Below are 15183 nucleotides of genomic sequence, written 5' to 3' on the forward strand. Positions count from 1 at the left end.
TTTCAAAATGAATACTAACATTTCATTTGCCTTCCTTACTATTGACTCAATCAGCACATCAACCTTTAGGAAATCCTGCATCAAAGACTCCCATGTTGCTCTGAACTTTTGATTTTTCAATTTTCTCTGCTTAGAAAATAATCTTTGTTTCTTCTACTTTATGATGAATCACCCCTCTGCCACAACCTGCCTACAAGGGGTGAGATATATAGATAAATAGATACTTCATGTTCCCAATGGAAATTACCGCTTCACAGTAGTATTACCAATGCAAAGGTATACAATATTAGAAGAGACAGGGAGAATCTGCTAACTCTGAGGCTGGAGAACTTGGTGCTAAAGTTGAAAGTGTTTTTATTTAGTCAGAAAGAGGAGGGAGAGGTCACATACTGGGGAGGGTAAGGAGTATAGTGTGTAATTGATGAAATTTCAGTGTTTAGATATATCTCTATTTTGCCTTTGAGTTATTTTGTGATGTTTGATATTGATTTATATCATTTATACTGTTTTTGTATGAACTAACTATAGTTTGTGTTGCTGCTCAACTGAATCTGAACGTATTTCAGTAATAGTGCAGTCCATTCTATTCCAACATTAAATTTTGTTATTATGTACAAATTCACTGCTTTTTATCAACATTTGTTATACTTTGGGACCTGCTGTTCAATTAAATCCCATATATATTAAACCTATGGACTCAACTACATCATTTTAACCTTCATTTGTACTCAGTTTTGATTTTCTTTACAGTTTCATAATTATTGTTTTATATAATTTTACACTTTAAACAAATTACCATATTTGGAAGCATGTATTCATTATTTACCAAAGTTTTTGGTACAATTTATATTATTCTACATTATTTAATCGTGATCTATGCTTTTTGATGTCATTTTTCCATGTTTAACTCATGTTCTTTTATATTAATTCGCGAATGTTTCTCGACATCAACCATTAATGCTATTCTAATTGCACTGTCGATCAATCACATTTCCAGCTCCTGCTCACGATATTTCCAATGACTAGAACGGAGGAGGGGGGTGAGGATAGATAGTCTCCGACTGGCGAATCTGTCGATAGGCCATTGCCGACAAATTTGCCATCACTTCATAGCTGGACCGGAGAGAGTCACTGTTCTGTATCGGATTGGTTAGTTTGCCACGCGTGGTCGCACGTACTCCGCCTACGAATCATCTTTCACTACTGATTGGGTTCGGTTAAAGCTGTGGTTACGATTGGTGAGAACTCCAGTCACTCAAGTTTCCGCCCCACACTCCGATTTAACATTTTTTCGCGTCACCCTATCCCTCGTCCGTATTTCAAAATATGAGCAGCTGTCCTCGTCATTCTCAATAGAGTGGACAGGACAAACGATATTTCCCGCCCCTTCTCCAAATCCGTTACCTCCGTCTGCCAATCAGCAATTATCACTGCTAGATCATTGGGTGACTGACAGGCCGACGACGAACATTTGGCACTAGCGGCTAGCGAGTTAGGTAGTACCGTAGACAGTTTGTAATATTGGGAGCGGGGCGGTTATTGGATGCCGGAATGAGCGGTAAGAAGGCGGGGAAGCGGTTAAAGAAAACCCTCTCACCATATGAGAAACCGTCTAAGGGAGGGGAAATGGAGAGGAGAGAAGAGGCGGAGAATGATGAAGAGTGGCGGAATGTGGGAGATGTAGGGAGGTATGGGAGTTTGGAGATGGGTTGGGAATAAATTGAGAAGAATGAATGGTAGAATGAGGGGAGGGGTGTCGTGAGAGCAGACGGGGTTTCAAGGAGTGAATATCGGCAGGAGGACGAGAAAAAGAATTTGGGGTGAATGATAGGACGAGGAGGTGTGCGGAAAAAGGATGTTGGGAGAGATTGAGATGCAGTGGTATGAAGGAGATAAGGTGGGGTTGGATGTGGATGGGGAACCGGATGAAGAGCGAGGTTTTGAGAGAGGACATGGAATGTAATGGACCGGTGAGGAATGAAGGAGATGGGAGTCGGGGTGTAGGTTTGAAGGAGTTGAGGGTGATAATGGAGCTGTTGGATCAATCAGGTTGTGACACTTTTTGCTTTACAGCTGCAGTATAGAAGCAACTCATAAAAGAATGTTACAAAAAGAAGTAAACTAAATTAATAATGTAAAAGTGGAAGGGGTAGAAGAAAAGAAGTTGTTCCTAAAATGTTCGTTATGAATATTTAGTCTGTTCCTCAAGTCCAATGGCAGTATTGAGAAAAAAAAGCTTAGACTGGATGGTAAGGGTCTCTGTACTTGTGTTGCCCTCTTGAAACTTCTTGTAGAAGTTCCTCAAGCACTGAGGGAACTTTCGGTGATGAAACTGGTTGAGCCCTACCACTCAGTAGCCTTTTATCATTCTGTGGCACTTCACTTGGAAAGGGATAATGGACTGTGGAACAAGTTCTAGTGGAAAGGTGGATGCAGGTTCATTTGCAACAGAGAAGTCTGGATAGATATATGGATGACAGCAGTATGGAGAGCTATAGTGTGGGTGACAGATTAAACTAAATTAAAGACCAAGGCAGCAAGGACTAAGTGCATGACGGTCCTGTTTCTGTGTCGTAGTGTCTATGACTATGGTAGATGACACCAGAAAGAGGGAACAGCATCAAGATTCAGTGAGCTGATTTAAGCCAGAGATAAGGACAAATTGTTTTTCATAGGGAGTAGTAAATCTGTGTAATTCTATGCAGAAGGAAACAGTAGAAGCTCTACCAAATATATTAAATGACACTGAGCTCAAGAGTCATTAAATAATGCTGTAGCTCTATAGAACTTTGGTCAGGCCATACTGTAGTATTCTGTTTTAGTTGTCCCATTAAAATAAGGGAGTAGGCAGGGTGCAGAAGTGATTCAGTATCAAGTTTATTGTCATTGGTATATGTTGGGAAATTATCTATCTTGTGACAATACAGTGCAAAACATAATTACGGATAATAGTGTAAAAGAAACAGCAATGTAGTGTTCATGAACTGTAGATAGCTCTGAAGACAGAGAGAAATATTGAGTGTGGGTTTTCAGGGTCCTACACCTCTTCCCTAGTAGTTCCATCAGAATGCTATTACAGAGTTAGAGGACATATGCTGTAAGGAGAGGTTGGTCAAATGTAAATTGTTTCGACTAGTGTAGGATGAATTATTTAAGAAGCTCTTACATTAGGAAATCATGTGCAGTGAATCGAGATGTGGATGTATAGACAGATGGGATTCATTTGGTTAGGTGTTTAATTGCTAGTTAGTTCAGCAGAACATTGTGGGCTGAAGGGCCTGTTCCTGTGTTCTGTGTTCTAATTTATCTCCTGTCATGCAAACTCTAGTCTGTCTGCCGTCTGAGGAAGATTTGAAGAGAGGGTGAATCTTAAGATGATTCCCTTATTTTTAAACAGTGAGCTCCAACCCCAGCCCCTGTTTTGAAGTTACCCCTCATGAGGAAAGTCCTGTTCACCACACCCACTATATCTGAGTCAATTCCGAAGACAGGAGGAAAATGAGGGTGAGGTGTGGTCAGTAAGGATTGCCACAGACAATGTGGTCCAATACGCCCTGTATAATAGTGTTCCCAGGGTAGATATGAGTCATAGAACACAGGAACAGACCCTGGTGAACAATATTTGTTCTGAACAGCACACCATGTACCTATCCCATGTGCCTTTTAAATATTGTTAAAGTACCTGCCTTAACCATTTACTCTGATTGTTTGTTCCACATAAAGACCACCACAATATGGCAGCAGTTAGTGTGATGCTATTACAGTTCAGGGTGTCAGAGTTTGGAGTTCAATTCCAACATCATCTTTAAGGAATCTGTATATCCTCCCCATGGAATGTGTGGGTTTTCTCCGGTTACCTCCGACAGTCCAGTTAGTAGATTGATCATTGTAAGTTGTCTCATATTTAGTCTGGGGTTAAATCAGAGATTTCTGGGCAATGCAGCTTGAAGAGCCAGAAGGGTTTATTCCATACTGTGGTCAAAAAATAAATAAACCTTTTGGATGAAAATCATACCTCTCAGGTCCTGATTAAACCTCTCCCTTCTCATCTTAAGCCTGTGCCATCTAGTTCTCGATTTCCCCAAAACACAGTGTATCTTCACCCAGTTTCCCATTGAAGCCTGTCCCATCTGCCTGCATTTGGTCTGTACATCGGTTTTCTACATATGTACATTAACATTCCCTAGTACCCTGTATATGTCTTACCCACAATGAGTCATAGAGTAACAAAGGTTCAATTTAACACATGAAAACAATTCTTCTGACCAACCCTCTAAATTTTTCCAAATATCTGTTAACTTGGGGGGGAGGTGAATGGAGTAGTCAAGGAGGAAAGAGCCAAGTTCTGCTCAGAGTAGGCCTGGCCAAGAAAGTGTGGCAGAAGTGTACACTGAGGATTGTTCTTCGGAACTAATGCAGGTCTTCAAGGAACCTTGCTTACAATCCTCACTCCTCTCTGTAACCTCCAGAGAAAGACCACAGCGGGGAGATAAACACTTCAGCAGAGGAAGCAGCAAATGCTTACATGCAGCAACAATCTAATTCCAACCAGGTAAGTGGAGAGGTGATAGGGTGGGGGAGAGGCACGGATGCAGCAGGATGGGGTATTGGAAGTCTCACTGAAATGCACTGTGGGAGGGGACGAAGGATTACCTTCCCCTTGTTTGTAACCACTTCGGTCTGTAAGCCTCCCCATCTTTGTGACTGTTCTCCCTTACGCCCACCCTATGTCTGACTCTTCCCCCATCCACTCTTTCCCAACCCTGACTCCTTTCCTCCGCTACATCATAAGCGCCTCTGTGACCCTCCTCCCTCCTGACACTTCATTGTGACCCCTTCCCTCACAGGGACCCCAGTTCATCTCACTCACTTACTCTCTCTTTACAGGGGTCCCAGCCCTCACCCCTGGCCCTGCTGGCCACCACCTGCAGCTACTTGGAGACCCCTTTGGAGGAAGAAGGGAGTGTTTGTGGCATTGAGCCCGTGGTAGACACACTGGCAGAGCCTGAAGCCTCCAATTCTGCTAACCAGCTTAATCTCAGTACCACACAGACCATTCAGACTGCCAACAGCTGGCGAATGATCATCCCCACTGTTGTCCCAGTCCTTGGACAATCCCCAAGGGAAGAGGAGCAGGGAGGAGAAGTGAAAAAGAAGGGGCTTCAGGGAGAGGAGGCTGATACTACTGGCAGACAATCTAAAGACAAGAATGGCATTTACCTCCTGCCTCATCAGCTCCTGGGACCACACCAGTCCCCTCACCCAACCTCTTCCCAACTTCATCACCAGTTCATGACACCCCACTTCCCCTCTACCTCCTCCTCGTCTCCTCTTCCCACATCACCCTACACTTCCCCTCAACCCCCTACCTCCCAGCCAACCACCTCAGCTGGGCTTTTGGGTCCTCTGCCCGCTCTCCAAATCCTCCCAGGCTCTATAGGAGCTGCTGCAGGAGTTGAAAAGGGGTTGAAAGCAGGAGGAGGTTCCTTTGTAGCCAATTTCCCTCTCAATCTCAATGGCAACATAGCTTTGGTTTCAGTGGCGAGCTTGACAGCCCCTCAGACACTGCCTCAGATATCTATGGCCTCGTTCAACCTAGATGGAGGTGGGAGAGTGAGAATTGGAGGAGTTGTCTCCCCAACAAAAAGTGTGCAGCACCAGCAGCCTTCAGCCCTTCCACAGATCATCGTCCAGGGGCAGCCCTTCCCTGATCATTCGCAATTCCAGGAGCCCTCCCAGGGCTTCCAGGCTGTGTCCAGTTCAGTTGGGCCCCTCATCCTCCGGACACCCCCACTCTCCCTTTCAGGGCAATTGGGCTGCTGGCAGGCCATTCAGCTAAGAGCATCGCAACATCAGCAACAGGAAGTGCAAGGCATGGAAGGCCAGGCCATTACATTCCAGGGTCTTTCCTTGGCCCAAGGGCTGGGACTGGCAGGCGGCTCCATTGTTCCCACAGTCTCCCCCTCTGCCTCTTCCTCCTCGCCCTGTTCTTCCTCTGCTGCAGTAACAACGGCTGGGACACTGAAAGTTAACGCCACCCAGATCTCCAGCTTACCAGACCTCCAGGCCATTAACCTCAGTGCACTGGGAGCTTCTGAAATTCAGGTGCATCAGCTCCAGGGCATCCCAGTCACCATCGCCAGAACAGCAGGTAGGAAGTGCAACTCTTTAATTCCACTCTTCGGGGGCAGATAAGTTTCAGTGAGGGGGTGTGGGATGAAGGGATGGATCTCATATCAATGGTGCTGGTTTTATTGCAGAAATAGGTGTGAGTTTATTGTCACATGCACAGGTACATGTGTGCACACTGAGGCAATGAGAAACGTGATGTGCAACAGCATTGCAGGCATATAGCATCAGATACACAACATTTGCAAGGAAAGCATAAATTGAACTTGAATTTCTTTCTTGCTGTCTTGCTTGTCTATTACTCTCTCCTGCATTTTTCTCTTGCTCTTTTACCCCTTTCTCTCTCTTCCTCTCCATTCTCTGTTTTTCCTCTTTCTTGAGCTCTCAACTTTCTCACTATTTTGCTTTCTCATGCTCTCTCTCACTTTCCTTTTTCTCTCATTCTCACACTGTCTTCCTCTATTCTTCTCATTTTTGTGTTCTTACTCCTATTTTTCCTCACTCTCATATTCTCTTTTCTCTCACTCTTGCACTCTCAACTGCCCTTTTTCTGTCACCCTCTCTCTCACTCATGCCCTGTCTCCATCACCCTCCCTCCACACCTACTATCTCAAATGCCATCTGACCAGCATCTTATAAAGCCTCAACAGAAATACCTTTTTACTGGTTTTCAGGAAGTAATAGGTAACATCTTTATTTGCCTTCCTTCCTAACCAGAGTTGAGTGTTTATTTTCAAAGTTGAGTTGGTTACATGCACACCTATATAGCTGCATTGAAAACCATTTTCAGCAGCATCACCAATCTATAAATTTTAGTACATCTTTCAAGAAATGACATAATCAGAACAGACAAAAATTGTGCAATGTATGAAGAGTTCCTTGTGTTGCTATGAGAATATGGTGTTTTGCTGTGATAATATAATCATTTTAAAAAACTTTTGCATAGAGAACATAGTCATTAGGGTTCAAGGAACCAAATTGTTGAAGAGAAGTAGCTGTTTTGTAGCAGTAAGAAGATGTCACGGGCTGGATAATAGTGATGCTTGATTGTAGATGTTGCCTTCCTGAGGCATCACCCCCTGTAGATACCAACAATGGTGGGAAGGGATATGCCTGTGATGGAATGGCCATTCTCTCTGCAGTTTCTAGCAAGCTTATGCTTTTGAATTACATTATGGAACATGATGCAACTGATCAGGAGACTTCCAACAGCATAATTGAGAAGTTTATTAGTATATTTTTTAACCTTCTCAGAAAGCAAAAGCATATCTTATGCTTACAGTTATGTACCGAAGACAGGGCAGGTCATTGATAGGTTGTGTTATCATGCAGGAAGAACTTTTGTTCTGTATGCCATTCGTAATTATCATTAGTACATCAAGGTAGTACCAAAGGGAAGCAACGTGGAATGATGAGCCCTCCATTTTATTTGCCACTGGAGAATCCTGAGATCATTTTGGTAGTGGTGTACATTCTACCTCAGGCCAATATCAAACATGCTTTAGATGATCTGCAATGAGATTAATATGTATGAAGCAGCACACCCTGCTGATGGTTAGATACATATATACAAAATAGATAGATGGCTTCACCATCATTTGGGGGGATTTTAACCAGGCCATGTTGAAGAGTCACTAAATAATTACCATCAACAATCGCGTGCAGTATCAGAGGAAACCACACACTGGATGACTGTTACACCACCATCAAGAATACCTACCGTGCTATTCCACACCCTCACTTCAGGAAGTCTGATCACCTGGCTGTACTTCTACTCCCTGAGCACAGGCAGAGACTGAAGACTGCAGCACCAATAGTGAGGACCCAGAAGGTATGGACAGGGGAAGCACAGGAGCACCTACAGGACTGCTTTGAATTTGTGGACTGGATTGTATTCGGGGATTCATCTTCAAATGTGGATGAGTATGTCACAGTTGTTACCAACTTCATTAAAACCTGACGATGAGTGTGTGCCCACAAAAACTTGCTGTACATTCCTACTGCAAAAGCCAGGTATGAACCAAGAGGTATATCATCTGCTGAGGGCTAGATTGGTTGCATTTATGTCTGGGAACACAGGCCTTTACAAAAGATACAGATATGACTTGCAGAGGGCTATTGTAAGTGTGAAAAAATAGAGTTCGGACTGACGTTGAAGGCAACATCAGCTGCATGCCAACTCTAGTAGCATTTGCAGGCCATTAACTCCTACAAAGCAAAACTCAAAGGTATGAATGCAATGGTGCTTCACTACCAGATTAGTTCAACATCTTTTATGTCTACTTTGAAAGGGAGAACATAAGTGCAGCTGTGAAGATCCCTACTGCACCCGGTGACCCTTTGATCTCTATCTCTGAGGCTGATTTTAGGCTGTCTTTCAGCAGGATCAACCTCGCAAGGTGGTAGGTTCAAATGGAGTACCTGGTAAGGCTCTGACAACTTATCGCAACAAGTTAAAAGTAATATTCAAGGACATTTTCAACCTCTCACTGCTATGGTTGGGACTTCAAAAGGCAACAATATGCCAGGGCCTAAGGGTAGCCCATAAAACACTGGAGCAGAATTAGGCCATTCAACCCATCAAGTCTGTGCCACCATTTCATCATGGCTGGCCACAGCTCCATTCAACCCCTAACCTGCCCTCACCATATCCCTTGATGCCTGACCAATCAGGAATATATCTACTTCTACCTTAAACATACCCACGGACTTGAAATCCACTGCATTTTGTGGCAGGGCATTCCACAGATTCACCACTCGTTGGCTAAAAAAAAATCCCCCTAAAAGGTCACCTCTCAGTTTTTTGAGGCTGTGCCCTCTAGTTCTGGATACACCCACCACAGGAAACATCCTCTCCACATCCACCCTATCTAGTCCTTTCAACATTCGGTAGGTTTCAATGAGATACCCCTGCATTCTATTAATTTCCAGTCAGTACAGACACGAAACTGCCAAACGCTCCTCATATGTTAACACTTTCATTGCTGGAATAATCCTCATGACCCTCCTCTGGACGTCCTCAAATAACACAACATATCTGATAAGGGACGCAAAACTATTGACAATACTCAAGTGCAACCTGACTAGGACCATGTGAAGGCCCAGCTTTATCTCCTTGCTTTTATATTCTATTCCCCTTAAGATGAATGCCACTTACCAGAGACTGAAGCTATAAATTAACCTTCCGGGAATCTTGCACCAGGACTCCTGTCCATCTGCATATCTGATGTTTGAACCTTCTCCTCATTTAGATAATAAGTTTGCCCTATTGCTCCTTTTACCAAAATGCATTATCATACATTTCCCAACACTGTACAGGTGTCCCCCGCTTTTCGAACGTTCGCTTTATGAAACCTCACTGTTACGAAACACCTACATTAGTACCCTGTTTTCGCTTTCAGAAGGTGTTTTCACTGTTATGAAGAAAGGCAGCACGCGCCCCAAGCAGCCTCTCTCTCCCTGATTCGGAACGGCATTGCTTAAACACGTTGCATTGAGCAGCCGTTAGCAAGATGAGTTCTATGGTGTCGGAAAAGCCTGAAAGAGTAAGGGTATTACACTTAGCATAAAACTAGACATAATTAAGCGGTTTCGATCGTGGTGAATGAAGCACGGGCAAAATGAGTTTGGCTTGTGGAAGTTGACGAAGATGATGTTGAAGAGGTTTTGGCATCCCATGACCAAGAACTGATAATGAAGAGCTGGTGCAATTGGAAGAGGAAAGGATAACAATCGAAACTGAATGCATAAAGTGAAGCAACTGCGTGAGATTTTCGCTGCAGTGATAAAGTACGACTTTAATTTTGAAAGGGTATGTAGGTTTAGGGGATATTTGCAGGATGGTTTGAATGCTTACAAACGACTGTATGATAGAAAAATGCGCGAGGCTCAGCAGTCAAGCAAGCCTTCCACAGCAGACGACGAACCTCGACCTTCGACATTGAGGCAGGCAGTCAGGAGAAGATGAGCTGCCTGTCCTGATCGACAATGAGATGACACCCCCATGTCCCACCACCGCAACACCCAGGCCCCGGACAGATACTGTACCGATTCGCGAAGAACGCAGCAGTAGCCGGGAGGCACACAGCACATCTTTAAGGAAAGTGCCAAAATAACATGCTAATTAATTAAGTGCCGCCTAGCATGTAATTGTTGGCCCAGATCAGAGGCAATGCAATCGGCAATCGCCTCTGATCTGCGCCGACATTTACGTGCCGGGCAGCACTTAATTAACTAGCATGTTTATTTCGGCTTTTTTCTTAAAGATGTGCTGGGTGCCTCCCGACTACCGCCGCATTCTTCGCGGCAATGTATCGGGTCGGCGGCCCGGAGGGGGGGGCCACTGCACCACCCAGCCTGCGACAACTCAGTCTAACACACCATCATCAGTGTGCTCAGCGCTGTCTTCCCAATTCCGGTAAGTGATACTACACTGTACATACATTATTTCTACTTTATATAGGCTGTGTATTTTTACGTGTTATTTGGTAGATTTGGCAGCTTCATAGTTTAAAGGTTACTGGAGAGCGTGTTTATGCCAACATCGCTTGCGTGAGATTTTCTGCCAAGAGCACTTGCGTGAGATTTTCGCTACGGAAATCTGCAGGCAATCGTTGTAGAGAAGTATTTCTACTTTATATAGGCTGTGTATTTATCATATCATTCCTGCTTTTACTATATGTTACTGTTATTTTAGGTTTTATGTGTTATTTGGCATGACTTAGTAGGTTATTTTTGGGTCTGCGAACGCTCACAGATATTTCCCATATAAATAAATGGCAATTGCTTCTTCACTTTATGACATTTCGGCTTATGAACCATTTCATAGGAGCGCTGTACCTTCGGATGGCGGGGGAAACCTGTATTCCATCTGCCGCTTTTTTGTCCTGCTGCAATTGCTTCCTCAGCACTACCTACCCCTCCACCTATCTTCGATTCATCCACAAACTTTGCCACAAAGCCATCAATTCATTGACAAACAATGTGAAAAGTAATGATCCCAATACTGACGCCTGAGGAACAGCACTACTCACTGGCAACCAAACAGAAAAAGTTCCCTTCATTCCCACTCGCTGCCTCCTGCCTGACAGCCATTCCTCTATCCATGCCAGTATAGTTTCTGTAACACCATAGGATTTTACCTTTTAAGTAGCGTAATCCAAAGCACCTTAACCAATGCCTTCTGAAAAGCTAAGTAAATGACATACACAGCCTTTCCTTTGTCCATCCTAAATGTTACTTCCTCAAAGAATTCTAACAGATTTGTGAAGCAAGATTGCCCATTACAGAGATCTGGTTGACTCCAAGTATCCCAAAACATTGTTTTCAATAATGGTCTCCAACACTTCCCCAACCACTGAGGTTAGGCTACAATTTGCATATAACCATATAACAATTACAGCACTGAAACAGGCCACCTTGGCCCTTCTAGTCCGTGCCAAACTCTTACTCACACTTAGTCCCACCGACCTGCACTCAGCCCATAACCCTCCATTCCTTTCCTGTCCATATAGCTATCCAACTTTACGTTAAACAACAACATCGAACCTGCCTCTACCACTTCTGCTGGAAGCTCATTCCACACAGCTACCACTCTGAGTAAAGAAGTTCCCCCCATGTTACCCTTAAACTTTTGCCCCCTAACCCTCAACTCATGTTCTCTTGTTTGAATCTTGAATTTCCTTTCTCCGGCACAGAGTCCAGCCCTATAGCTCAGAAGGGTAGGGAAAGGAAGAGGAGGGCAGTTGTGATAGGGAACTCGATAGTAAGGCGATTCTGTGGACGCAGTCCAGAGACCCGGATGGTAGTTTGCCTCCCTGGTGCCCATTCAGAATAGAAATGGGAAGACATTTTTTAGTCAGAAGGTGGTGAATCTATGGAATTTGTTGCCACGAGCAGCAGTGGAGGCCAAGTCATTGGGTGTATTTAAGGCAGAGATTGATAGGTATCTGAGTAGCCAGGGCATCAAAGGTTATGGTGAGAAGGCGGGGGAGTGGCACTAAATGGGAGAATGGATCAGCTCTTGATAAAATGGCGGAGCAGACACGATGGGCCGAATGGCCGACTTCTGCTCCTTTGTCTTACGGTCTTATGGTCTAAAACCTATTATTAATAAAGTAAGCTGTCGTATAATGAGATGACGACTATTTCCTACCATTTTCCTTAAGACCACAAGACCAAAAGACATAAGAGCAGAATTAAGCCATTTGGCCATTGAGTCTGCTCCTCCATTCAATCATGGCTGATCCTTTTTTTCTCCTCCTCAACCTCAGTCCACAGCCTTCTCCCCATAACTTTGATGCCTTGTCCAATCAAGAACATATCAATCTCTTCCTTAAATACTTTATACTTTATTGTCGCCAAACAATTGGTACTAGAACGTACAATCATCACAGCAATATGTGATTCTGCGCTTCCCACTCCCTGGATTACAAATATTAAATATTAAAAATAGTTAAAATTAGTAAATATTAGTAAATAGTAAATACACCTAACGACCTAGCCCGCATAGCTGCATGTGGCAACAACTTTCCACAATCTCAGCACGCTTTGGCTAAAAAAATTACTCTGTCTCTGTTTTAAATGGACTCCCCTCTGTCCTGAGGCTGTGCCCTCTTGACCTAGACTCTCCCATCATGGGAAGCATCCTTTCCACATATACTTATCCTGCTGAATTCCAGTGAGTACAGACCCAGAGCCATCAAACATACCTTGTAAGATAACCCTTTCATTCTCGGAATCATCCTTGTGAACCTCCTATGAACCCTCTCCAATGCCAGCACATCTTTTCTAAGTTGAGGGGCCCAAAACTGTTCTCAATACTCAAGCTGAGGTTTCACTGGTGCCTTACAAAGCCTCAGCATCACATCCCTGCTCTTGAAATGAATGCTAACATGGCATTTGCTTTCCTCACCAACAAACGCATCTCCCCCATTTCACGTACATCTGCTCTCACTCCATCCTCCCACCATCCCACTAGGAATAGAGTTCCCCTGGTCCTCACCTACCACCCCACCAGCCTCCGGGTCCAACATATTATTCTCCGTAACTTCCGCCACCTCCAACGGGATCCCACCACTAAGCACATCTTTCCCTCCCCCCCTCTCTCTGCATTCCGCAGGGATCGCTCCCTACACAACTCCCTTGTCCATTCGTCCCCCCCATCCCTCCCCACTGATCTCCCTCCTGGCACTTATCCGTGTAAGCGGAACAAGTGCTACACATGCCCTTACACTTCCTCCCTTACCACCATTCAGGGCCCCAAACAGTCCTTCCAGGTGAGGCATCACTTCACCTGTGAGTCGACTGGGGTGATATACTGCGTTCGGTGCTCCCGATGTGGCCTTTTATATATTGGTGAGACCCGACGCAGACTGGGAGACCGCTTTGCTGAACATCTACGCTCTGTCCGCCAGAGAAAGCAGGATCTCCCAGTGGCCACACATTTTAATTCCACATCCCATTCCCATTCTGACATGTCTATCCACGGCCTCCTCTACTGTAAAGATGAAGCCACACTCAGGTTGGAGGAACAACCCCTTATATTCCGTCTGGGTAGCCTCCAACCTGATGGCATGAACATTGACTTCTCTAACTTCCGCTAGGCCCCACCTCCCCCTCGTACCCCATCTGTTACTCATTTTTATGCACACATTCTTTCTCTCACTCTCCTTTTTCTCCCTCTGTCCCTCTGAATATACCTCTTGCCCATCCTCTGGGTCGCCCCCCCCCGTCTTTCTTCCCAGACCTCCTGTCCCATGATCCTCTCGTATCCCCTTTTGCCTATCACCTGTCCAGCTCTCGGCTCTATCCCTCCCCCTCCTGTCTTCTCCTATCATTTTGCATCTCCCCCTCCCCCTCCAGCTTTCAAATCCCTTACTCACTCTTCCTTCAGTTAGTCCCGACGAAGGGTCTCGGCCTGAAACGTCGACTGCACCTCTTCCTATAGATGCTGCTTGGCCTGCTGCGTTCACCAGCAACTTTGATGTGTGTTGCTTGCTTGTAGAAGGTGGTTTACCTATTTATGCAAGTACTTCTCTGACAATAGATGTGTGACAGCCTGTTGTAACATCGTATGGAAATACAAGATAACACTGAAGCAGACATGTTTTATACATTTAACAATGTGCTTTATTAATTCAACAGAGTTAGTCAGTTTTTCAATGTTCGTTGTCAGCCAGCTCATACTGTCTGTGAACTCCGATACGCTCCAGTATTTGTTTTTTTTTTCAGTTTTAAGTCCTCCTGCGCAAGAGCCAAGAGCAATTCCTTTTAAGTTTTTCTAGTCTGTAACTGGACAAACGCGCACCAAGTATATCATTTCCTCTTCACTTGTTTTCTGTGTGTCCTGCGCGTGCCCAGTAGGAGGAGATTTGCCCAAATATCCGTCTAGTGTGGACAGAGATATTTTGAAGCAACTCACATCAAAGTTGCTGGTGAACGCAGCAGACCAGGCAGGATCCCTGGGAAAAGGTACAGTTGACGTTTCGGGCCGAGACCCTTTGTCAGGACTAACTAAAGGAAGAGCTAGTTTCAAATCTCTTACTAGCTCCCAGAAGGGTCTTGGCCTGAAATGTCGACTGTAGCTCTTCCTAGAGATGCTGCCTGGCCTGCTGCGTTCAGCAGCAACTTTGATGTGTGTTGATTGAATTTCCAGCATCTGCAGAATTCCTGTTGTTTGTGTTCCTGATGTAAGTATTAGTATTGTCCAGGTTATCTGAGGCCACGTGCAGAGCCACTAAGATCACATGTGCTGTAGACCTATTTTGGCGAAAGGCAAATTGCAATGGGGTCCAGTTCCTTGCTGACGCAGGAGATGATTCTACCATGACCAACCTCTCAACTCGTTTCACCATTGTGTGCATTTATTTACAGGTAATTATCAAAGGCCTATGGTAGTGCATCAGTATTGAAGGATGTCTTGATGTATCTTGATTATTTACAGGATGTTCCAGGAAGTATGTTGATATTTATATTGATTCTTTGAGGAGTGCATCAGTATACAGCAGGTTATAGGGAAGTGTCAGTATTTACAAGGCTCTCAATAGACAATAG

General features: G+C 44.5%; 1 protein-coding gene across 1 annotated transcript in view; it reads left to right on the forward strand.

Moving 5' to 3' along the window:
• Positions 1-1551: 1551 nt before the first annotated feature.
• Positions 1552-15183, forward strand: part of LOC134341074 (transcription factor Sp1-like) — a 31579-nt gene continuing 17947 nt past the window's right edge. Inside the window, exons 1-3 of the mRNA XM_063038821.1 lie at positions 1552-1558; positions 4470-4552; positions 4888-6151. Of these exons, the coding sequence (XP_062894891.1) occupies positions 1552-1558; positions 4470-4552; positions 4888-6151 (1354 nt within the window). The remainder of the gene's footprint in view (positions 1559-4469; positions 4553-4887; positions 6152-15183) is intronic.

This window comes from Mobula hypostoma, chromosome Y (assembly GCF_963921235.1).
Source record: "Mobula hypostoma chromosome Y, sMobHyp1.1, whole genome shotgun sequence".
Taxonomy (NCBI): Eukaryota; Metazoa; Chordata; class Chondrichthyes; order Myliobatiformes; family Myliobatidae; genus Mobula; species Mobula hypostoma.